Source organism: Castanea sativa, chromosome 11 (assembly GCF_040712315.1).
Source record: "Castanea sativa cultivar Marrone di Chiusa Pesio chromosome 11, ASM4071231v1".
NCBI classification, from domain to species: Eukaryota; Viridiplantae; Streptophyta; class Magnoliopsida; order Fagales; family Fagaceae; genus Castanea; species Castanea sativa.
In genome coordinates, this window is record NC_134023.1 from 63,037,562 (window position 1) to 63,060,160 (window position 22,599).

General features: G+C 36.1%; 3 protein-coding genes and 1 pseudogene across 6 annotated transcripts; all 4 read left to right on the forward strand.

Annotated features, from left to right (window-relative positions):
* The first annotated feature begins 5,327 nt into the window (after positions 1 to 5,327).
* LOC142615389 (protein IQ-DOMAIN 11-like) lies at positions 5,328 to 8,217 on the forward strand. 2 transcript variants are annotated; one of them, XM_075788137.1, is made up of 6 exons: positions 5,328 to 5,649; positions 5,969 to 6,112; positions 6,183 to 6,545; positions 6,767 to 6,985; positions 7,163 to 7,294; positions 7,384 to 8,217. In XM_075788137.1, exons 4-6 carry the CDS (start codon positions 6,917 to 6,919, stop codon positions 7,867 to 7,869), a joined length of 687 nt encoding a protein of 228 aa, XP_075644252.1. In that variant the 5' UTR covers positions 5,328 to 5,649; positions 5,969 to 6,112; positions 6,183 to 6,545; positions 6,767 to 6,916; the 3' UTR covers positions 7,870 to 8,217. The 2 variants fall into 2 exon arrangements, with proteins under 2 accessions (XP_075644252.1, XP_075644253.1); XM_075788138.1 differs by lacking the exon at positions 7,384 to 8,217.
* Positions 8,218 to 9,707: 1,490 nt separating this feature from the next.
* Positions 9,708 to 14,056, forward strand: LOC142617082 (putative disease resistance RPP13-like protein 1). Of its 3 annotated transcripts, none has more exons than XM_075789775.1 (2): positions 10,063 to 10,208; positions 10,307 to 14,056. In XM_075789775.1, exons 1-2 carry the CDS (start codon positions 10,183 to 10,185, stop codon positions 13,926 to 13,928), a joined length of 3,648 nt encoding a protein of 1,215 aa, XP_075645890.1. In that variant the 5' UTR covers positions 10,063 to 10,182; the 3' UTR covers positions 13,929 to 14,056. The 3 variants fall into 3 exon arrangements, with proteins under 3 accessions (XP_075645889.1, XP_075645890.1, XP_075645891.1); XM_075789776.1 differs by having other exon boundaries at positions 10,073 to 10,208; positions 10,351 to 14,056; XM_075789774.1 differs by having other exon boundaries at positions 9,708 to 14,056.
* An 852-nt stretch (positions 14,057 to 14,908) lies between these two features.
* On the forward strand, positions 14,909 to 21,681 carry LOC142616910 (uncharacterized). The gene is made up of 14 exons (XM_075789662.1): positions 14,909 to 14,941; positions 15,016 to 15,066; positions 15,290 to 15,408; positions 15,689 to 15,785; positions 16,554 to 16,796; positions 16,904 to 17,282; positions 17,484 to 17,680; positions 17,834 to 17,890; positions 18,128 to 18,246; positions 19,546 to 19,691; positions 19,767 to 20,122; positions 20,368 to 20,577; positions 20,759 to 20,835; positions 20,939 to 21,681. The coding sequence occupies exons 1-7, from the start codon at positions 14,909 to 14,911 to the stop codon at positions 17,552 to 17,554; spliced, it is 993 nt and encodes a 330-aa protein (XP_075645777.1). The 3' UTR covers positions 17,555 to 17,680; positions 17,834 to 17,890; positions 18,128 to 18,246; positions 19,546 to 19,691; positions 19,767 to 20,122; positions 20,368 to 20,577; positions 20,759 to 20,835; positions 20,939 to 21,681.
* Positions 19,617 to 21,681, forward strand: LOC142616911 (protein IQ-DOMAIN 11-like; annotated as a pseudogene).
* Positions 21,682 to 22,599: the final 918 nt, after the last annotated feature.

Sequence of the window (22,599 nt, forward strand, 5' to 3'; positions counted from 1 at the left end):
TTTATTTTAGGATAAATTACAAAATTAGTCTTTGTCCTTTATGTAATATTTTAATTTGATCTGTAACCTTTTAATTGTGTTAATTTAATGTCTAATATTTTTTAGTGCCATGTCGATTTTTATAAGGATAAACAAGGGAAGAAAATGTGGTTCTGAACTATAAAATCTAGCCCAATTTAATTTATGTGCCATATCAATGGAAAAATGGACAATTGTCTCAAACAGGATGGCAAACGTATAAAACCATTTGCAATTCAATCTGAATTAATAATAAGAATAAAATAGGGGTTGGTAGTTGGGGGATTCAAACCTTGACAGAAGGGTAGTAAAGCTTGCCTTGGTGAAGCTTCTTTAGGGTGTCATCAACTTCTCATTTGTAGACTTGCTTGTCGCTCTATACACTTTTCCAAATAGTTTATCAGTTTATTTATCAATTTATCACTCTTCTTCTTCTTTTCAGAGATGTGGTCTTTTTCTCATGGATGTGTACCATTTTCCCAATAAATCTTTCACCAGATCAGTATGAGTGAGTTTGTATAAACAGTGCATGAGATCTTTACACTTTTTTCTGTAATAAATTTTAATTAATCTCCATTGTAGATGAACGTTATATCAATCACTTAAATCCATATGTTTTTGTGTCTATTGTTTTTCAAAATTTTTGTTTGAAAGTTCAAAGTGACTAAGTGAGGACATAATAAGAGAAGGAAGAGGAGAAAAAAATAAATAGTTATCTGTATTTCTTTTCTGAAATTTGATGCTTCCTATATATCCTTCAAAACAAAAATTCTTTCTACAAAATTCATCACTAACCTTAGCTTCAGGCCAGAGAACCTAATTGAAGTGTCCTTCTCACCTGTATATGTGTTTTTTTTTTTTCTTCATTGCATGGGTTTCAAGAGTAATGTACAGTTGATTTAAACTAAAGTCAAGCTAATGAACAAGAAGAGAAAAAGCTTAAAATAACATTAGTAAAAGTAATAAAAAAGAGCATATTAATTAAACAGATAAAAGTGACTATGACTTTAAATATAATAGAATGACAAAAACTAATACACTTAGCCTACCATAATTATCAGTTATCTCAAAAGTTTAAACGGTTTAAAAATAGTGAATTTAATAATTTAATTAACTAGATTTCAAAATTTTTAGGAATGTGACAAGATTGTTATGGTTATTTATACAACTGTACTGTAGCTATATGTGATTTGACATGTGAAAGAACAATACATGCAATAGCCAGTTGCCTGTCTTTTGGCAATTTAAGTCATGGCGATAGGCTACCAAGTTTAGGTGTTTTATTTGACTAGTTTTATATGCCTTTATAAGGCGTTGTATTTGATAGTTGAGTGAACAAATCAGCCACAGGACTTGCATTTAATTTGGAAAGATTTGTCACTTAGCGTGTGTTTGGATTGGGCGTCCAGCGTCCAGCGCCTGCGTCCAGCGTCCAGCTTCAGTTTTTTTTTTTTTTTTTTTCCTTCCCAGCCGTAGTTATTGACTTTTCTTCCGTGAACAGTGCATTCGTGCACTGTTCACGGACCCACAAATTTTACTTTTCAGCCACTTTTTCATTAAAAATGGGTCCCACGGTACTATTCACACATTTTAAAATTATTTTGGTACAGTGTTTTCAGTTTTCAGTTTTCAGTTTTCAACAATAAGCTCTATCCAAACGGACCCTTAGTCTTTATAGCTTTGTCTAGATAGGTACTATTCTTAGACCTTTTTTTTTCTTCTTGTGTTTTCCTTTCCACAAGTTGTGTCCTCTGCGTCGATTAAGTTTCACATAGATGATAGATGTCATCTTCGGTGTTGGTAGATAGAATTTCATTGGGCTGAATTGTTTCTTATTCTCCGTACAATTGAGATACCCACCAAATTTTTAAGTGCCTGAAAAAAGCATCTAGTGTTAAAGTTGACAACTTTTTTTAATTTTTTATAGAGTTTCAACTTATGACGTTTGCTTTTAATAATTGTAATATTTATCATTAAATTAAGACATAAACTGAATTTTGGTGTAGACAGGGATTGAATCCCAAATATCTTATTCAACCTTCAAAGATTTTACCAGCTGAACTAACTTAATTTCTATAAATATCTGTTTGCCATGTTGTGGCCTAAATCAGAGGAAGATATAGAAACATTTAATGTACGTAAACCTTTGTAGTGAAATTAATAGTAACTTTAGTGACAAATTTAGAACAGTCAAAGAAATAAAGCATACATTTTGCCATTGTTATTCAAGTAATTTATAGAGAAAAACCCACTACAAATTACTTTATTAGAAGAAATGAGTATAGGATCCTCACCCAAAAAAAATGCTTCTAGTCTATGGCCTACACCTTGAAAACCTCTTTAATGGGCTTCTTTGTAAGGTTAGACTAGGAACCCATTCAATTTAACGGTGGTTTCCCTTATAAAGTCCTTCCATAAAAGAGTTTTATTGACGGTTATTTTTAAGTGATTGTTCAAAATAAAATTTCACTAAAAACCTATTCACAAATAGACTCCTAATATGCTTATCAAACCAAAAAAAAGACTCTTAATATTATGAGTTTTATCTATCACTCTTATAATTATTAAACAAAATAAATCTAAATATATACTAATAAAAAAAATTAGGATAATCTCTATATGAACCACGTTAAATATCCCAATAAAAGGATAATCTTACATTTTCTCACTTGGCCTGCATTGAAATTTAATAATTTAGTTTCTCAAAAAAAAAAAAAAAACAAATTAGTGGGTGATAGTGACTGTGATGTGGTTATAATATTAAGGGTGTGTTTATCAAATAGTGGTGATTTCAGTTTAAAACATGTGTGTATAAGTTTGTGTGTTAATATGTGTAAGAGTCATTTTCCATAATATTAACATGTATTGGTTCAGTTGGTAAAGCTCAAACACTTCGCCCAAAAGGCCTAGGTTCATTGCAATAAGAGGTTGTCTTGGCCTTGGCTGCGTTGGCCTTGGCTACTTGCCCATAGGGGCTGCGTGCCCTGGTCTTGGCAGTATGCCCATGTGGGGCTACTTAGGCCTTGACTGCTTGCCTATGGGGGCTGCCTTGGCCTTGGCAGCATGCCTTGGCCTTGGTGCCTTGCCATGAGAGGCTATCTTGGCATTGGCAACATGCCTTGGCCTTGGCTGCTTGCCATGAGAGGTGGGACGTTGGCAGGATCTTGAAGCCATCCTCATGTCTCACATGTGCCTCATGGCCTCCGCATTGCTGCTATGGACCACGTGGGTGTGCTTGTGGCCTCGAATGCAGAACATTATGTGGGTTTTGGGCCTCTGGTCCCCTTTGCCAACACACAAAACGAGCGTCATCGCTCTGCCCCACACAATCGTTGTGCCTGTCCGCGCCCTTCCTTGCCCCTTGGATGAGCCAAGGCCTCCGGGCGGTGTCGACATCAACGAGGAATGCTACTTGGTTGATCTTGTCAGTAGAGTCCCGCTGCTAGTAGTCCTCCTTGGTGGGTGATCTATAAGTCCAATGTAAGTCCTTTTAGAGGCCTGTGGCTTGCCCTAACTCTGGTATAGGGTAGCCTCCCCTCACCTAAACTTCTTTTACCAACAAAAAAAAAAAAAAAAAAATTATATATCAACTAGTTGTGAAATGGACCCCACCAACATCAAGGGATTGGCTGGACACCCTCGCTAACAATAACATGTCAACAACAAAAATTGTGCTCGCCCATGCCTATATAAATATTTTGTTGCGTGCTTTGTTAAGCATTGCTCAAAAAATATATAGAAATTTCTCTTTCTATTGTATTTCCTGAGACCCAACGAAAATCGAGTGAGCATTTTTGAAATAGAAGATCGTACAAATGGAGAAACTCTTTGTCTATTGGTTAGGATTTTTATTTTTTATTAGGAGATAAGAAAACTTAGCTCTTTTTGTTCACATACTTCTTGTATCCGTTATAAACTTAGCTCTCAATCGCAACAAATACTCGTATTTTCACTTCTAAATTATGTATGTATTGTAAGTTGATAGTCTTCAATTTTTAAACTGTTGGATTATATATTGACCTTAGTTAATTAACCAATTATCCAAATTGATTAATTAGATCAAATTACATGCATTTACCTGATTGCTAAATACATTCATGATGTACACTACTAATTACATGTTCTGGAATAGTAAGCAAAAGAACATGCTTTTTCTTGGGGGGTATTTACTTAGTAGAAGTAAATTTAAGTAAATCAAGAAGAGGGCAACAACAACGACAAAGTTTTTGATCCTCAATAAGACTAATTATCAAGATCAAGACACGGTAGAAGCTTAGTTTAAGATTCAATGAATGAATTGAGAAGTAGAAAGAGACTTTTTTTTGGGTGTTCCAGAAAGTCATGAGAGGGTATTATGATTATCTTTATTCCTATTCAAAAGTGGAGAATGTATTATGACTACTCATCTCTTAGGGCCCTTTAACAGCTGTCTTCAGTTATTGCAACCCAAGGCTGCTTTGTTTCCTTCCCCACATTCTCTCTAGCTCTTGCAAATTGTCTCTCCTACTTCCCTCAATTATAGCCCTGTGTTTGTGCGTGGAATAGTCTTCTAGTACTTATAAGTTATCAATAAGTCTAAAGACAAAATTTCACGATTTTATTCACAATTGCTGAATGACATGTAGTGATTGGTGCTAATAAAAGCGGTTTTAATAGTGGATATGTGTGAAATATATGTTGCTTCAAACACGCTTTTCATGTCACACAATACTAGTAGTAAAAAAATATTGTGAAAATTTGTGTGTCCCCCTAGCATTACTCATAAGGTATTACGAGCATTCTATATTCATTTGACTTCACTGCCTATTGCAAACAAAATCAAAGGTATAGCTGTTAGCAAATTGGTACTGATAAGGACCAACTAGGCAGCCAGCTTATCCTAGCATACATTGGTTACAGACATTCACATCACCTTTTATTGTGTTTGTGTATTCACATCAGAATGATCAACAAAGATGAATCAAGTATAGCAGATTAAATATTGAGAGAAATCAAGAATGTGGCACACCAATTGAGTAACTTAGATAATATGTAGCAAGAGTGGATACCCATCTCACATGATGGGCTGGCAATGCTTGCCATATCCTCAAAATTAGCAATAAGTGAAGGGCAGTGATGTGATTTCACTCCCAACATACATACGAACATGTCTGTTACAGTTGATATAATTGGAAATAGGAAAAAGAGGAGAGGACCCATGAAGCTGAAAAGAATTTCGCATTATTCATGTGAAGGCTCCTTCCATGTCTACAAAGTGGCACTGCCTTTTTCAAGCATTACTTAATTAGAGGCCCACATATTGAACAGAAGAAACTCATCATGAAAAATATGAAAACTTTGAATGATTGGATGAGCATGCAACACACATATACCAAAATTAATTCATTTCAACTGATAAAGTTTACAAACTTTTGGGTGTTTGTGATATCAGTTTTCCAAGAAAATTCTCCTCAGCATTTCCTTTTCCGGAATTTGATATTATAAACAATGATTGATCAGATTTCAAGGCTCTCTCACTCTCTCTAAATTTCATGAATATAGTATCCATGTTGAAGGGAAACTATATTTCTTGATGTGGTGAATCTTGTTTGATTTTCTGACTATCGGTATAATAGAGGATTCAGCAGATTGGTAAGAAACTATTTTAAATTTCATTCACATTCTACAAATAAGTATTCTATTGACTCTTCCAAGTACTAATGTACAATTGCCATAACATTAATTTCTTGGCAATTTGAGAAACTAGACAAATGCTTCTGCAAATGGTTTTAAGGTTCAAACTTATATATTTTTCTTAGCATCCAGTTTCAAATCTCATGTGGAGTAAAAGTTTACAATTCAATTAAATTAGTTCACAGACTAATCTGCGCCATTACTAATCAATAGTATTCTGTATTGTTATTGGTATTTTAACTTCTTTTTCTAAACTGATGCATATATATACTACCAGAAACCGTACAAGCACAGTTGCAGAATCAATTAAAACCTTCTTCGACCAATGTGATTTATTGGTTCCCCAATGGCTAAGAAGAAGAGCTGGTTCGACATAGTGAAGAGGTTCTTTATTAGAGAGACAAACTCAAAGCCAGCAAAGGTAAAATGACTTGCTTCTTTGTTCAGTTTTGGTCTTTGATTCTGTTTCTCACTGCTAGAACTATTATCAGGATAGGAGAAGGAAATGGATTTTTGGAGGGCTTAAGATCAAAAGGTTAGCCTCACTCACTGCACCATCATCGTTAAATGAAAGAAGTATAGGTGAGGCAGAGGAAGAGCAGATCAAGCATGCTCTTACTGTGGCCCATGCCTCCACTGCTGCTGATGAAGTGGCTGTTACAACTGCTCAAGCTGCTGCTAAGGTTGTTGGGTTCACTGGCAACCCTCAATCTGACTATCAATGTGAACATGAAGTGAAAGAGTTTTCAGACATTAGAGTTCAAGGTGAAGCAACTCAGGCCAACCATCAATGTGAGAGAGAAACCCTTGAATTTGCTGCTACTAGAATTCAGTCTGCCTTTCGGGGTTACCTTGTGAGTTTAAACAAGCACTCTCTATGTCGTATCTCCTTTCTCAACTTTTATTTATTCTCTGCTAATTTACAAATGTCTGAAACTTTGTATATGATAAAGTAATGCCTGTTAAAAGAAAACATATATCAGGAATTTGGTATGGACACAAATTAGACCTTTTTTTCTTTTTAGTTCTCACAGATTGCATAGTTTTAATCAACATATGTGGGAGAATTTTGCAGGCAAGGAAAGCCTTGCGGGCATTGAGGGGAATTGTGAAACTCCAAGCTATTATTCGAGGCAGAGCTGTAAGGCGCCAAGCTATAACTACCCTAAAGCGCTTGCAGTCTATTGTAAATATTTAGTCACAGGCCAGCACAAGAAGATTTGGAATGGTGGAAGGCACTTGGAATTATGATGAAAGTAAAGAATTGCAGAATTGGAAAGACAAGATAACAAGGGTATGGAATGCAGAAAGAACTGACTCATTCTAATGTGAACAACATAACTCTGATGAAAAAGAAAAATCTGTATCCCATTCCTCTCTTTCTAGAACATTAGTCTTCTGCTGGTCTAATTAATAGCATAAGAGTTATTCTGTCTTTAACTTTTGGGTGGCAAAATGTTATCATCTTCAGTTAGACACAAACAATCAAAGAAGGTGGGATGATAGTGTATTGTCAAAGGAAGAGGCAGATGCATTATTTATGAGTAAGAAAGAGGCCATAAATAAGAGAGAACGAATAAAGGAATACTGGTTTAGCCATCGGGTAAGCTCCTTTTGTTCTATAATCTTCTGATTATATATTTTTCATGTTTTGGTTCAATTACTGATACTTTCAACTGAAAAATTATTCAGAAGTCAGCAGAAACAGATCGAAACAAGGTAAACGGAAGATGGAGATACTGGTTGGACCAATGGGTAGACACACAAATTACTAAAAGTAGAGAACTTGAAGATTTGGACTCAGTTTTGACTTCAAATCCAAGACAAACAGATGACTGTGGAAGAAGACAACTTAAGCTAAGAAATGTTAAGGGACAGAATAATTTTGAAGGATTGGATTCTCCAATATTTGTTCCCAAAAGATCAATTCATCATAGGAGGAAATGCTCATTGGGAGATCATAATACGTTGTCAAGCTCTCCTGTTCCAACTTACATGGCTGCAACTGAATCTTCAAAGGCAAAAGCGAGATCCATGAGCTCACCAAAAACACGGCTGGGGAATTTCGATACATGCTCTGAAAGCTATTCACCATATAAGAATAAGTTGTCTCTCATATCCTCTATGACTACTGAAGTGCCAAGTGGTGGCAGGATTGGCAAGACTAATGGTTACTAGCAAAGATCTCCTAACTTGAAAGGCCTTCCAGGTCCTATAAAATCCAGACAGATGGTAAAGGATCTCAGCTTTAACTCAGAGTGCTCATTGCAGATTTGGGATAAACATGGCTTCAGATAATTTCAGATGTTTGGTTTAAGAAGAGATCTTGGTTAGTGTGTTAGGTTGGAGGGGAGAACATAGTCTGTAATTTAATAGAGTTTAAATAGTTAAATAATGGGATGCTATTTCATCTCATTATTAAGTGAGTAGCTTACAGTAATGCTACACAGTTGATTGACACATAGATAGTCTCTTTTCTTATCACAACTATAATTGAGCAAATTCTAAGCTAACTGGCATTAAAATTAAGGTTTTATCCATAGATGTAACTTTATGATTTTGTTTTAAGCCAGTTGTTTAGGACACTAGAGAATGGAGAAACAAAACAGCCATTGAAATATTTGGAGGCAGGGTTAGTGACTGGAGTGAAAGTCATAACATGGTTGCTGACTTGCTGTACTAGAAGGTGTGGCTGGAGACCTCCTTTTCAGGGAAGGCATTACACCAAACCTTTTACTCCCTTATTTTTTTTACCATTCCATAATTTCCACTAGACTTTGCACATAATGGAGCCTTGACCTTGATAAATTTTCTACTGTCTTAAAGTTTAAGATGCTAGAAAATAGTGAATTCAATCATGTAATCTAGCAAATCTAATCAAATATTTCAGCATTATACCAAACCTTTTACTACCTTATTTTTTTACTATTTCATAATTTACACTAGACTGTGTGATGTAGGACAATCACAATATAATAATAGGGCAGAAAAAAATGATAGGACAAACCCTAGGAGTCAGCACCTAAGGGACTGGAGTCGGCACCAGTGTAAAAAGAAAGCAAACGTTTTTTTATATTTCTCAAAAGCTGTGTTACACTAATCAAAAAAGTGTTTAAATAGCTACAACATAAAACCCTAACAACACAAAACCCTAATTATTAAATGTTCGGGCTTGCTTAATCTCAAGCCCAATAACTAATAGGCTCCATCCATAAGACCACAGGTTGGGCCGTCTTCTTTTTGTTCTTCCTCCCATATGTGTGTATAATTGGGGGCCTATATCTCGTGTCCGCACCACTGTGCACATAATGGAGCTTGACCTCAATAAATTATTTATAATCTCAAAAGTTAAGATGTTATAAAATGGTGAATTTAATCATTTAATCTAACGAACCTAATCAAATATTTTAGAATTATATCAAACTAGTTCGTTAGTCTGGTTTAGCTATTTTTAGTGATGCTTCCTTGTGTATATATAAACGAAGCTAGTGATGGAATTAATGCATATCAAATTTATCAATAATACACTAAGTTTATGTATTACACACTCTATTTTTTTACAAGAACTTCCTACCAACATATTAATCAACTCAATCACTTTATCAGTTTATCTGATTCCAGAAGGTGGCATTAATCATGGTTGCATTTCAAAAGTCTTGAGCACTAATACTATTTGTGAATACTAATAAAGCAGTAGAATAAAGTAAGCCTCTTCAGAATTGTGCTGGAGATAGAACTAATTGATTCTTCAGTACACACAAACACCCCAACAAAACCCTTCTAACATGGACACCTCAAACCCTCTGCAACAAAAAGAAAACAAAGGAGGCCCAAACTTTGTAGAAGAAGACCCACTTGGTGGACCGGACCAGAGGGGGTTGGGCCCAAATCATCTTTCAGAATATGCTGATTCCATAAGTGTACTGTTGAGCCCTTAATAAAGCTACCAATAATGCAATCATACTCATTTTTGGCGTGGTCTGCTTTATCAACCTTTATGTATTTGATTCCTTCCTATCAATAAAGCAGTCAAGATTGACGCCCTTTACTCTTATGTAACTTTATTCTTAATATCACTATACCACAGTTCTTGAACTTTCACATAACAAAGTTAATCTCTTCCCTCTTAACCCAATTTTCTGAGGATTGTCTCTTTGTTTACTTCATTTCATTTCCCAAATTTCCTTATTTCCCACAGGCGAATCATGTCAGTAATTGTAGAGGCTGCTCTATCAGTATTCTTTGAGGTGCTGTTTGACAAGTTAAGCTCCTCTGATTTGTTGATGATCTTTAAGCAAGAGCAAGTTCATGCTGACCTCAAGAAGTGGACTATTACGTTGCGGAACATCCGTGCAGTTCTGACTGATGCCGAAGAGAAGCAGATGACAAGCAAGCCCGTGAAGAGCTGGCTGTCTGAGCTGGAAGACTTGGCTTATGATGTGGACGACATCTTGGACGAGTTTGCTACTGAAGCTTTGCGACGTAAGTTGAATGCAGAAGAACCTAGCACAAGTAAGGTAAGGAAGCTCATCCCTGCTTGTTGTGTTGGTTTAAATCCAAGTTCTATCATGTTTGATGCCAATATGCGGTCCAAGATTAATAAAATCAATACAAGGTTGCAAGAAATTGTGACACAGAAGAAAGATCTGGAATTGAGAGACTCTGCTGAAGGGAGGACTAGAACAAGAAGACCAAGGCTGCTCACTACATCTCTGGTGAATGAAGGTCATGTTTATGGCAGGGATGAACATAAAAAGGCTATTGTCAAGTTGTTGCTGAGTGGTGAATCGAGCTATGCTCAGCTCTCTGTGATTCCCATACTTGGTATGGGAGGACTTGGGAAGACAACTCTTGCCCAACTAGTCTACAATGACGATGAGGTGAGCCGTAATTTTGATTTGAAAGCATGGGCTTGTGTTTCTGAAGATTTTGACATTATAAGGGTGACTAAAGCAATTCTACAATCTGTCACTTTTGAGCATTGTGATGCTAATGATTTAAATTTAGTACAAGTCAAATTGAAGGAGACATTGTCTGGTAAGAAGTTTTTGCTCATTTTGGATGACGTTTGGAATGAAAACTACGATGACTGGACTAAGCTACGTAGTCCATTTGAATTTGGGGCTCCAGGAAGTAAAATTATTGTCACCACTCGGAATTATGATGTTTCATCAACAATGGGAACTACCCCAGCTTATGAGTTGAAAGAATTGTCAAATGATGCTTGTTGGCATTTATTTACCCAACATGCAGTGGGGGCAACTGATTTTACTGCACATCCAAAACTTGAAGAAATTGGTAGAAAAATCTTAGACAAGTGTAAAGGCTCACCTTTGGCAGCAAAAGTACTTGGAGGCCTTTTACGCACTAAACATGATCATGACCAGTGGAAAGATGTGTTAGATAGCAAGATTTGGGATATTCCAGAGGAGAAGAGCAGTATTTTTTCAGTTCTTAAATTAAGCTACCAATATCTTCCTTCACATTTAAAGAGGTGCTTTGCTTATTGTTCACTATTCCCAAAAGATTATGAGTTTGAGGAGAAAGAATTAGTTTTGCTATGGATCGCAGAAGGTTTTTTCCAAGAAAGAAAAGGAAACAAGCCAATGGAAGATCATGGTGACGAATGTTTTCGTGATCTACTTAGGAGATCATTTTTTCAACGATCAAGCAACAATGAATCAATCTTTGTCATGCATGATCTCATCAATGATTTAGCTCAATGGGCAGCAAGAGGCTTGTGCTATAGATTGGAAAACATATTGGATAAGCAATTTGAGATTTCTACAAAGGTACGTCATTTCTCTTACATTCGAAGTATTTTTGAAGGCATGAAAAAGTTTGAAGACATCCCCAAAGATCTGCATTTACGGACCTTCCTACCGCTACCAATAAAGAAAAGGGGCTGCTTAACAAACTACATTCCTAATTGTTGGCTACCACAATTAAGATGCTTAAGGGTATTATCTTTATGTGGATATGAAATCGTTGAGCTACCAAGTTCAATCGGTGATTTGAAACATCTAAGATACTTAAACCTTTCTAATACTAGGATTACAAGTTTACCAGAATCCACAACTTCTTTGTACAACTTGCAAACGTTGTTATTGAAAGGTTGTAACCGACTTATAAAGTTACCAGAGAAAATTGGGAATCTACTCAATCTTAGACATCTTGATATTACTGATGTGGATTTAATTAGAGAAATGCCAGCAGGAATAAAAGAATTAAAGAGCCTACAAACATTATCTAATTTTTTTGTGGGGAAAGATACCACATCTAAGATAGGAGACTTGATGAACTTGGACTCTCTTAGGGGGACACTTCGCATTTCAAATTTAGAGAATGTTCTTGATGTTGAGGATGCACAAAGGGCCAATTTAATTGGTAAGAAGAATTTAGATGCATTAGTGATGAAATGGAAACCTGAGCTTGATGATTTACAAGTTGCAGGATCTAGTCTAGATATTCTTGAGATGCTACGACCTTGGACAACAGTGAAAGAAATTTCAATTGATGGCTATGTTGGAGCGAAATTTCCAACTTGGTTTGGACATCCGTCATTTTCTAATATGGTGCTTCTAAGGATTGAGAGGTGCAAGAAATGCACATCCTTACCTGCAATTGGACAATTACCATCCTTGAGAGACCTTGCCCTTGTAGGATTGTCTGCAGTGGAAATCATTGGTCTTGAGTTTTATGGGGAAGATTGCCCAAAGCCTTTCCAATCCTTAGAGACACTTTGCTTTGAGGATATGCAAGAATGGAAAGATTGGATTCCATGCAAAGTTGAGTACGAAGAATTCCCTTGCTTGCGTGAGCTTTCTATTTCTCAATGCCCTAAATTGCAAGGAAAATTGCCTCACCATGTTCCATTACTGGAAAAATTTTCTGTTAATGGATGTGAGCAATTGGACATTTTAATTCCAAACTTCCCAAATCTTCATACATTAGAAATTAAGGGATGTAAAGGGGTGGTGAGCAGAAGTACAGATGAGTTATGCTTTCCAAAGTCAACTATTCTTTCTATTCCATATGTGAAAAGCTTGACGGAGGAGTTGATGCATGGGTTTGCTAAGGTAGAAAATCTTACGATAGATAATTGTGAGGAGCAAACATCTTTGTGGCAGGATGAATTCATATCCCTTATAACGTTGAATATAAGAGATTGCTCAAGCCTTGTCAACATCAGCTTGACATCTACTTTAAGGACACTAAATATTGAGGATTGTAGTGGTTTGAAATCCTTGTCAATCTCTAATTGTACATGTTTGGAAAAGGCAAGCATTGGGAGATGTAATTCTTTGACGTTGATTTCAAGAGGTCAGTTGCCTCAAAATTTGAAAACCCTAAATATAAGTAATTGTGAGAATTTGCAGTTGTTGGCAGATGAGGGAGAGGCTTCTTCTAATTCTTCTTCTCTTCTTGAGGACTTGTCTATTCAGGACTGTCCATCTCTAAAATGTTTATCATCAAGTGGCGACCTACCTACCACGCTTAAACGCCTTCAGATTGTGTCATGCATAGAGCTCACATCCTTATCATCAAAAAACGAGTTACCTACAGCTCTTAAATACCTTTTTGTATACGACTGTCCAAAGATGGAGTCAATAGCGAACAACTTACCCAACAATGCGTATCTTGAATATCTTTATATCCAAAGCTGTGCAGAGTTGAAATCCTTACCGGTGGGCCTACACAAACTCTGCCACCTCAATAAGATCGACATAAGGAACTGCCCTAGTTTTGTTTCCTTCCCAGAAGGAGGGTTATTCCCCACCAGCTTGAGAAAGCTTTTGATCCATGACTGTGAGAAACTGGAGGCCTGGCCCAACTGCATGCCGAACCTCAATTCTCTTCATATCATCAATTGTCCAAGCGTCATATACTTTCCAGAAGAGGGTTACCCCACCAGTCTAACATCACTCTCATTTGGCGGGGAGAAAATCTGTAAGCAAGTAACTGTGTGGGGATTGCACAGACTAACCTCTCTTACATCACTCTGGATTAATGGTGGAATTCCAGATTGGCAGTCGTTTCCAAATGAGCAAGATGGGAAGCTGACGATGACACTTCCTTCCTCTCTTACCCAGCTATGGATTTGGAGCATTCCAAATATAGTAATTCTATCTTCTTTGGGCTTTCAAAATCTCTCTGCTCTTGAAAAATTGTACATCGGATATTGCCCTAAACTCGCAACCCTCCCAGAGAAGGGCCTACCTCCCTCGCTTCTGTAACTTCATATTATCGGGTGTCCATTGCTGAAACAACACTGCAAGAAAGGCGGGCGAGAGTGGTCCAAGATAGCCAACGTCCCTCGCGTTGAGATTGATAGGAGGTCTGTCTATGAGTTGGAGGAGGAGCAGCGATAAAAAAATTGTAAAACAAAGAGCAATATTTACTCATAGTAGTTACTCCTCCCTTCCAGCTACAACATTATTTGGTTTCATAATATTTTTCATTACATTGTTGACATCAAAAGCAGAATACAACAAAATCCTCTATGTTTGTATATGAACAATACAATTTTAATAATTCAAATCCTAACCCAGGCTAATTCTTGCAGTGTTGCAGCAGAGACTAGCTTTTGAACCGTTAAACGTTATATTGGAATTTCAAAACACGGAGGTAAGTTAAATTTAATTATTTTCCTCTTTTAACAATTGAACTTCTGGCACTCTGAAATTTTAGAGTCAAATAGTTTGTAATTTATTTGAATTATGTGAACACTTTATGCTCGGGCAGGCAGCTATTCGATAAAATGCCTAAAAGAGATATTTTATAGTGTTTGAAATTTTATTACCTCATCAATATCTCATATACTTTGTAATTTTTTTAAATTATTGGCTTGGCTATCAGCTGTGATTTGATGATTGCAGGTTATCAGTAAATGTGCAGAGAATGGCAGGATGCCCTTTTAGTACTATGCTTGTGCAGAATGTCGTTTTAAATATTTGTCATGCCTTGCATAGGTTGATCAAAGTATTATCACCTATGCTGCAGATGGCAGGTATTTTATATATTTAAGTCCATTAATATCATTGTTTCCTTAAAATGTGTACCCACCTAATATTAGTGTGATATAAATGATCTAGACTATTTCATAACTTATGTTGATCTTGACCACTTCATTAGAGAAGGAGGAGCAGCAATAAACAATGAGGAAAAAAGTTTAGATATTTAATTGGTTTCATAACATTGTTCATTAAGTATTTACATGTCCAAAGCTGAATACAAGAAAACACTCTGTGTTTGTATTTAAAATACAATACAGTTTCAATAATTCAATCCTAACCCAAGCTAATTCTTGCATTGTTGCAACAGAGACTAGCTTTGGAACTGATAAACCTTCTATTGGAATTTCAAAACGTGGAGGTATGTTAAATTTTGGTTACCATATGTTCAATTTTTTTACCTCATCAATATCTCTAATAGTTAAATTATGCAAACCATATATGCTTGCACATGCAGCTGTATGATAAAATGCCTAAAAGAGGTATTATATCATTTTTGAAATTTCACCTCATTAATACCTCTTATACATAGTAATTTATTTGAATTTTTAGATCAACTATCAGCTGTGATTTGATGATTGCAGGCTACATATCGTGTTCTGCAACCCGATGATCAGTGGATGTGCGCAAAATGTTATTTCAAACAAATATTGTGCCTTGCATGGATTAATCAAAGCATTGTCACTTGTGCGGTAGATGGCAGGTATTTCATTACTGTAAGTCCATAAATATCCAAATTTCATTTAAATGTTAAAATTTTATAATTAAAAAACTGAATAGTAATAGTTATTTCATTTTAATTTCTTATATTGCATGCATTATTGATTCATATTCTCTGCAATGTTTTGTTTTTAACTGGTTAGAAATCTACCCTAAAGAGCTCCCCCTAGAGCTCAATTTACGGTACTAATTGGCTCCTATTTGGGTGGAGAGATGCTCTTGGGATACTGATCTTTCTTATTCTATTATTGTTGTAATTGCAGTCGCTCTTTGGGCTATTTGGAAATGCAGTGTTATAGAGCCATGCTTGAAGGAAAGTCTGTCGATGCTTCTCAAGCTCTTAATTACTGCAAGCACATGGTCACAATCTGTCAAGAAGCAATAGCAGGGAATCATTCCCTAATGTAGCTTTAAACCTCCTGTCTACAATTGGAAATGATTTGTTGAATTTAAGATCAAATAGGGAACTGAATTTCTGATCAATTCATGGTGACTGGTCCTTTTCTTGACCAGAATTTAAGGCTTTGTCTCTGACTTAGTATCCATGTTGAAGAGAAAATGAATTTCTTGATGTGGTGAATCTTGTTTGATTTGCTGAATACCACTAATAGATGATATTGCAGATTGGTAAGAAATTATTAAATTTCATTCACATTCTACAAACATGTACAAATGTACAATTTCCAAAGCATTAATTTATTGGCAATTTGAGAAACTAGACAATTGCTTCTGTAAAGTGGTTTTGAGGTTCTACCTTATTCTTATTAGCATCCATTTTTCAAATCTTACATGGAGTAAAAGTTTACAAATCAATTGTCATTTAGTTCACTGACTAATCTGCTCCATTACTAATCAATAGTATTCTGTATTGGTACTGGTCTTTTAACTTCTTTTTCTGAACTGATGCATGTATGTACTACCAGAAACCACCCTACCAACAAAGTTGCAGAAGCAATCAGAACCTTCTTAGACCAATGAAATTTATTGGTTCTCCAATGGTTAAGAAGAAGAGCTGGTTCAACATATTGAAGAGGTTCTTTATAAGAGATATAAACTCAAAACAAGAAACGGTGAAGAAATTTGCTTATTTGTACAGTTTTGGTCTTTGATTCTGTTCCTCACTGCTAGAACAATTATCAGGATAGGAGAAGGAAATGGATTTTTGGAGGGCTTAAGATCAAAAGGTTATCCTCGCTCACTACACCATCATCATTAAATGAAAGAAGTCTAGGTGAGGCTGAGGAAGAGCTGATCAAGAATGCTCTTACTGTAGCCCATGCCGCCACTGCTGCTGCTGAAGAAGCTATTACAACTGCTCTTGTTGATGCTGAGATTGTCCAGTTCACCAGCACCCCTCAACATATTGAAGAGGTTCTTTATAAGAGATATAAACTCAAAACAAGAAACGGTGAAGAAATTTGCTTATTTGTACAGTTTTGGTCTTTGATTCTGTTCCTCACTGCTAGAACAATTATCAGGATAGGAGAAGGAAATGGATTTTTGGAGGGCTTAAGATCAAAAGGTTATCCTCGCTCACTACACCATCATCATTAAATGAAAGAAGTCTAGGTGAGGCTGAGGAAGAGCTGATCAAGAATGCTCTTACTGTAGCCCATGCCGCCACTGCTGCTGCTGAAGAAGCTATTACAACTGCTCTTGTTGATGCTGAGATTGTCCAGTTCACCAGCACCCCTCAATATAACCATCAATGTGTAAATGAATTGGAAGTGTTTTCAGTCATTAGACTTCAAGGTGAAGCCCCTCAGTGCAACTATCAATGCATGAGAGAAATCCATGAATTTGCTGCCACCAGAATTCAGTCTGCCTTTAGCAGTTTACCTTGTGAGTTTAAAGAAGGTCTCTCTATCTCATATCTCCTTCCTCTAAGTTTATTTAATCTCTGCTAATTGACATGTTTTGGAAACTATGTATGTGATATAGTTTTGCCTGTGAGAAGGAAACATATTTTAGGAATTTGGTACAGACAGCAAATTTATGTCAACTTTTAACTCTAATCATAGCAGCAAATTGATCAAAGCATTGTCACATGTTCTGCAGATGGCAAGTATTTTATAACCATGTCCATTAATATCACTGTTTCCTTAAAATGTGCACCCACCAAATATTAGTACGATATAAATGATCTAGATCACCCCATAGCATATGTTGATCCTGACCACTTCGTTAGAGGAGGAGGAGCAGCAATAATTGTGCAAAACATAGAGGAAAAAAGTTTAGATGTTTACTCCTTCCAGGTACAATATTAATTTGTTTCATAATATTGATCATTACATATTTACATGTTCAAATTTGAACACAACAAAATCCTCTATGTTTGCATTTAAAATACAATATAATTTCAATAATTCAAACCGCAACCCAAGCTAATTCTTGCATTGTTGCAACAGAGACTAGCTTCTGATCTGATAAACCTAAACCTTCTATTGGAATTTCAAAACGTGGAGGTATGTTAAATTTTGGTTACCACATGTTCAACTTCTTTTTACCTCATCAATATCTCTTATAGTTAGTAATTTATTTGAATTATACGAACCCTATATGCTTGGGCACACAACTGTATGATAAAATGCCTAAAAGAGGTATTGTATCATGATTGAAATTTCACCTCATTAATACCTCTTATAAATAGTAATTTATTTGAATTATTGGGTTGGCTATCAACTGTGATTTGATGATTACAGGCTACATATTGTGTTCTGCAACACAATGATCACTGGATGTGCACAAAATGTCATTTCAAACAAATATTGTGTCTTGCATAGATTGATCAAAGCATTGTCACCTGTGCTGCAAATGGCAGGTATTTCACAACTGTAAGTCCATAAATATCAGAATTTCATTTAAATGTTAAAATTTTATTATTAAACAAATGAATAGCAATAGTTATTTTATTTTAAATTCTTATATTGCATGCAATATTGATTCATATTCTCTGCAATATATATTTTTTACCTGGTTAGAAATCTATCCTAAAGTGCTCCCACTGGAGCTCATTTTAGTACTAATTGGCTCCTATTTGGGTGGAGAGATGCTCTTTGGATACTGATCTTTATTATTCTTTCATTGTTGTAATTGGAGCCATTCTTTGGGCTATTTGGAAATGCAGTATTGTAGAGCCATGCCTGAAGAAAAGGCTATTGATGCTTCTCAAGCTCTTAATTACTGCTAGCACATGGCCACATTCTTTCAAGAAGCAATGGCTGGGAATCATTCCCTAAATGTAGCTTTAAACCTCCTGTATAAAATTGGAAATGATTTGTTGAATTTAAGATCAAATAGGGAACCAAATTTGGATTTTAGTTGAAGTTAGTAAAAAAGGAGAGAGTTGCGTGCAAGGTGTAAGCTGTATTTGCAATGATCAAATGAGGAACCAAATTGTGGTACCCTGTTATAGATTGTTGGCTAAAAAGAAATCCATAGTACTTCCTCAGGCAAGTCGTGAAAGCTCAACCCATGCACTTATTAAAGGTGTGGTAGCTGCAGTTGTAACTACTAGCAGATCTGAGGTTTGCAGCCTTTGTTGTGCACGACCAAGTTTGGAGATTTGAGCAGTTAAGTAAGAAATTTCTGTGCTGCGTTCATGATTTTCTAAACTCTGGGTTGAACAAATCCCAGGCAAATCCTTCAAATTCTTGTTAGCTTGCCAATTCTACAGCTTCCTGTTTTACGTAGACTGTTCCTCTTCTTGACCAGAATTTAAGGCTTTCTCCCTGAATCAATATCCATATTGAAGAGAAATAAATTTCTTGACATGGTGAATCTTGTTTGATTTGCTGAATACCACTAATAGGTGATTTTGCAGATTGTTAAGAAATTTTTAAATTTCATTCTCATTCTACAAAGTACTACTGTACAATTGCCATAGCATTAATTTCATGGAAATTTGGGCAACTCGACAATTGCTTCTGCAAAATGGTTTTGAGGTTTAGCCTTATTCTACTTATTAACCACTTTTCAAATCTTACGTAGAGTAAAAGTTTACAAGTCAATTGTCAATTAGTTCACTGACTAATCTGCTCCATAACTAATAAATAGTATTTTGTATTGGTATTGGTCTTTTAACTGCTTTTTCTGTACTGATGCATGTATGTACTACCAGAAACCACCATACCAGCATAGTTGCGGAATCAATCAGAACCTTCTTAGACATTGTAATTTATTGGTTCTCCAATGGCTAAGAAGAAGAGCTGGTTCAACATAGTGAAGAGGTTCTTTATTAGAGAGACAAACTCAAAACAAGAAAAGGTAAGATAATTTGCTTATTTGTTTGGTTTTGGTCTTTGATTCTGTTCCTTACTGCTAGAAAAATTATCAAGATAGGAGAAGGAAATGGATTTTTGGAGGTCTTAAGATCAAAAGGTCAGCCTCTCTCACTGCACCATCATCATTAAATGAAATAATTCTAGGTGAGGCTGAGGAAGGGTAGATCAAGCATGCTCTAATTGTGGCCCATGCCACCACTGCTGCTGCTGAAGCAGTTGTTACAACTACTCTAGTTGCTTCTGAGGTTTTCCAGTTCACCAGCACCCCTCAATACGACCATCAATGTGTAAATGAAGTGGAAGAGTTTTCAGTCATTAGAGTTCAAGCTGGAGCCCCTCAGTCCAACCACAATGTGTGAATTTTCTGCCACTAGAATTCAGTCTACCTTTCGGGGTTACCTTGTGAGTTTGAAGGTCTCTCTATCTCATATCTCCTTTCGCAACTTTTATTTATTCTCTGCTAATTGCCATGTGTTGGAAACTATGTATATGATATAGTTCTGCCTGTTAGAAGAAAATGTATATCAGGAATTTGGTATTGAGTCTATCAAATTTATGTCTACTTTTAACTCTAATAATAGCAGGGGTGGGGAGACACAAATTAGACCTGTTTTTTAAGTTCTCACAGATTGTGTAATTATTAAGAAAATATGTGGCAGAGTTTTGCAGGCAAGGAAAGCTTAGTGGGCTTAGAAGGGAATTGTGAGGCAGAGCTGTAAGACGCCAAAGTATAACTACCCTGAAGTTCTTGCAGTCCATTGTAATTACTCAAGTCACAGGGTAGCACAAGAATATTTGGAATGGTGGAAGGCACTTGGAATTAAGATGGAAGGGAACAATTGCAGAATTGGAAAGACAATATAACAAGGGTATGTAATGCAGCAAGAACTGGCTTATTCTATTGTGAACAAACTCCCATAAAAAATCTGTTTCTCATTTCTCTCATTATAGAACATTAGTCTTCTGCCTGTCTAATTAACTACTTTATTTAATTGTCTTTAACTTATTTTGTCTTTTAAGTTATGGGTGGCAAAATGTTATGATTTTCAGATAGACTCAAATAATCAAAGAAGGTGGGATGATAGTGTTTTGTCAAAGGAAAAGGCAGATGCATTGTTTATGAGTAGGTAAGAGGCCATCCGGTAGGGTCTTTTTGCTTTATGATCTTATGATTATACATTTCTCAATTTTGGTTCAACTACTGAAGTTTTCAACTGAAATTGTTTTCAGAAGTCAGCAGATACAGATTGAAAATAGTAAATGGAAGATGGAGGCTGGACCAATGGGTAGAAGAGAACTTGAATATTTGGACTCAGCTTTGACTTCAAATCTAAGACGAAAAGATGACAATAGAAGAAAGCAACTTAAGCTAAGAAATGTTAAGGGACAGAGTAAGTTGGAAGGATTGGATTCTCCAACATTTGTTCCCAGAGGATCAATTCATCATAGAAGGCAATGCTCATTGGGAGACCATAATTCTTTGTCAAGCTCGCTTGTTGTTCCAACTTACATGAATGCAACTGAAAGCTATTCACCATATAAGAATAAACTGTTTCTCATATCCTTTATTACTACTGAAGTGCCAAGTGGTGGTTGGATTGGCAAGACTAGTGGTTTCTAGCAAAGATCTCCAAGCTCAAAAGGCCTTCTAGGTCTTATAAAATCCAGTCAGAAGGTAAAGGATCTCAGCTTTAACTTAGAGTGCTCATTGCAGATTTTGGATAGACATGGCTTCAGATGATTTCAAAAGTTTGGTGCAAGAAGAGAACTTGGTTAGTGTGTCAGGTTGGAGTGGAGAACATAGCCTGTTATTTAATCTAGTTTGAATAGTTAAACAACGGGATGCTATTTTATCTCATCATCAAATGAGTAGCTCACTATAATCTTGCATTGTAATTTAATCTAGTTGGAACTCTACTCTACTCTTTCTCCATCCAAACTAACCATTAAAATGTATTGAGGTTTGTGTTGTATGAGAGGTGTTTTATAGAATGTTAGATTCCAATGAATATATGTGTAAACCACAGCATGCAAAAAAATAAATAAATTTATTTACATTACCGAAAACTACTTTATTTATTTTAACTACTCATTTTTTAAACACATCCTACATCTCTTTATTTTTTTTCCTATCCAAATCCAACTACCGCTCAAATGCCTAGTAGTTTTCACACAAAACCCTACAACCATAGCCATTGCACCACAAAGCCCAACAACAAACACCCCCCCCCCCCCCAAAAAAAAAACCTCAACAACCCATGCAAATGGCCAGTGTCACCACTCATGACCCATCAACCTTGTGACCCATGATGCACCCATTGACCTAGCGACTCGTGACCCAACAATCCCCCCACAAAAACCTAGCAACCCATGCCTATCACCAGTGCCACTACCCTTGACCCATCGGCCCCACAACTCTCAACCCAACAACCTTTGACAAAATCCATCTATCACAGCCAAATTTTGCAAACCCACACCCAACTCCCAAATTGATTTGCAAACAATGGTAGTGGGTCTTGGTGTTTTGTAGGGTCAATGGTGGCGGGTCTTGGTGTTTTGCTAGGTTTGTAATGGTGGTTCAGTTGTTTTTTTGTATGTGTTGTGGCCTTGTAGGTGATGTTGGCAGGTAGCAGCAAGGAAGAGGGGAGAAGATCTGTAGAGCAGAATAGAGAGATGGGAGAGAAGAGAGAGAAATTGATTTTTTATTATTATTTATATTTGTATAGTTTATATTATTTTAATGAGTAGTATAAAAATTAGAAACTAGGATGTAAGGTGAATAGTAAAATGAAATGGTAAAGTAGATAAAGTAAGTTTTGAGGATGTAACTATTTTACATCCTCGGTACTAGTGCTCTAAGTGGTGGTAGGATTGACAAGACTAGTGGTTAC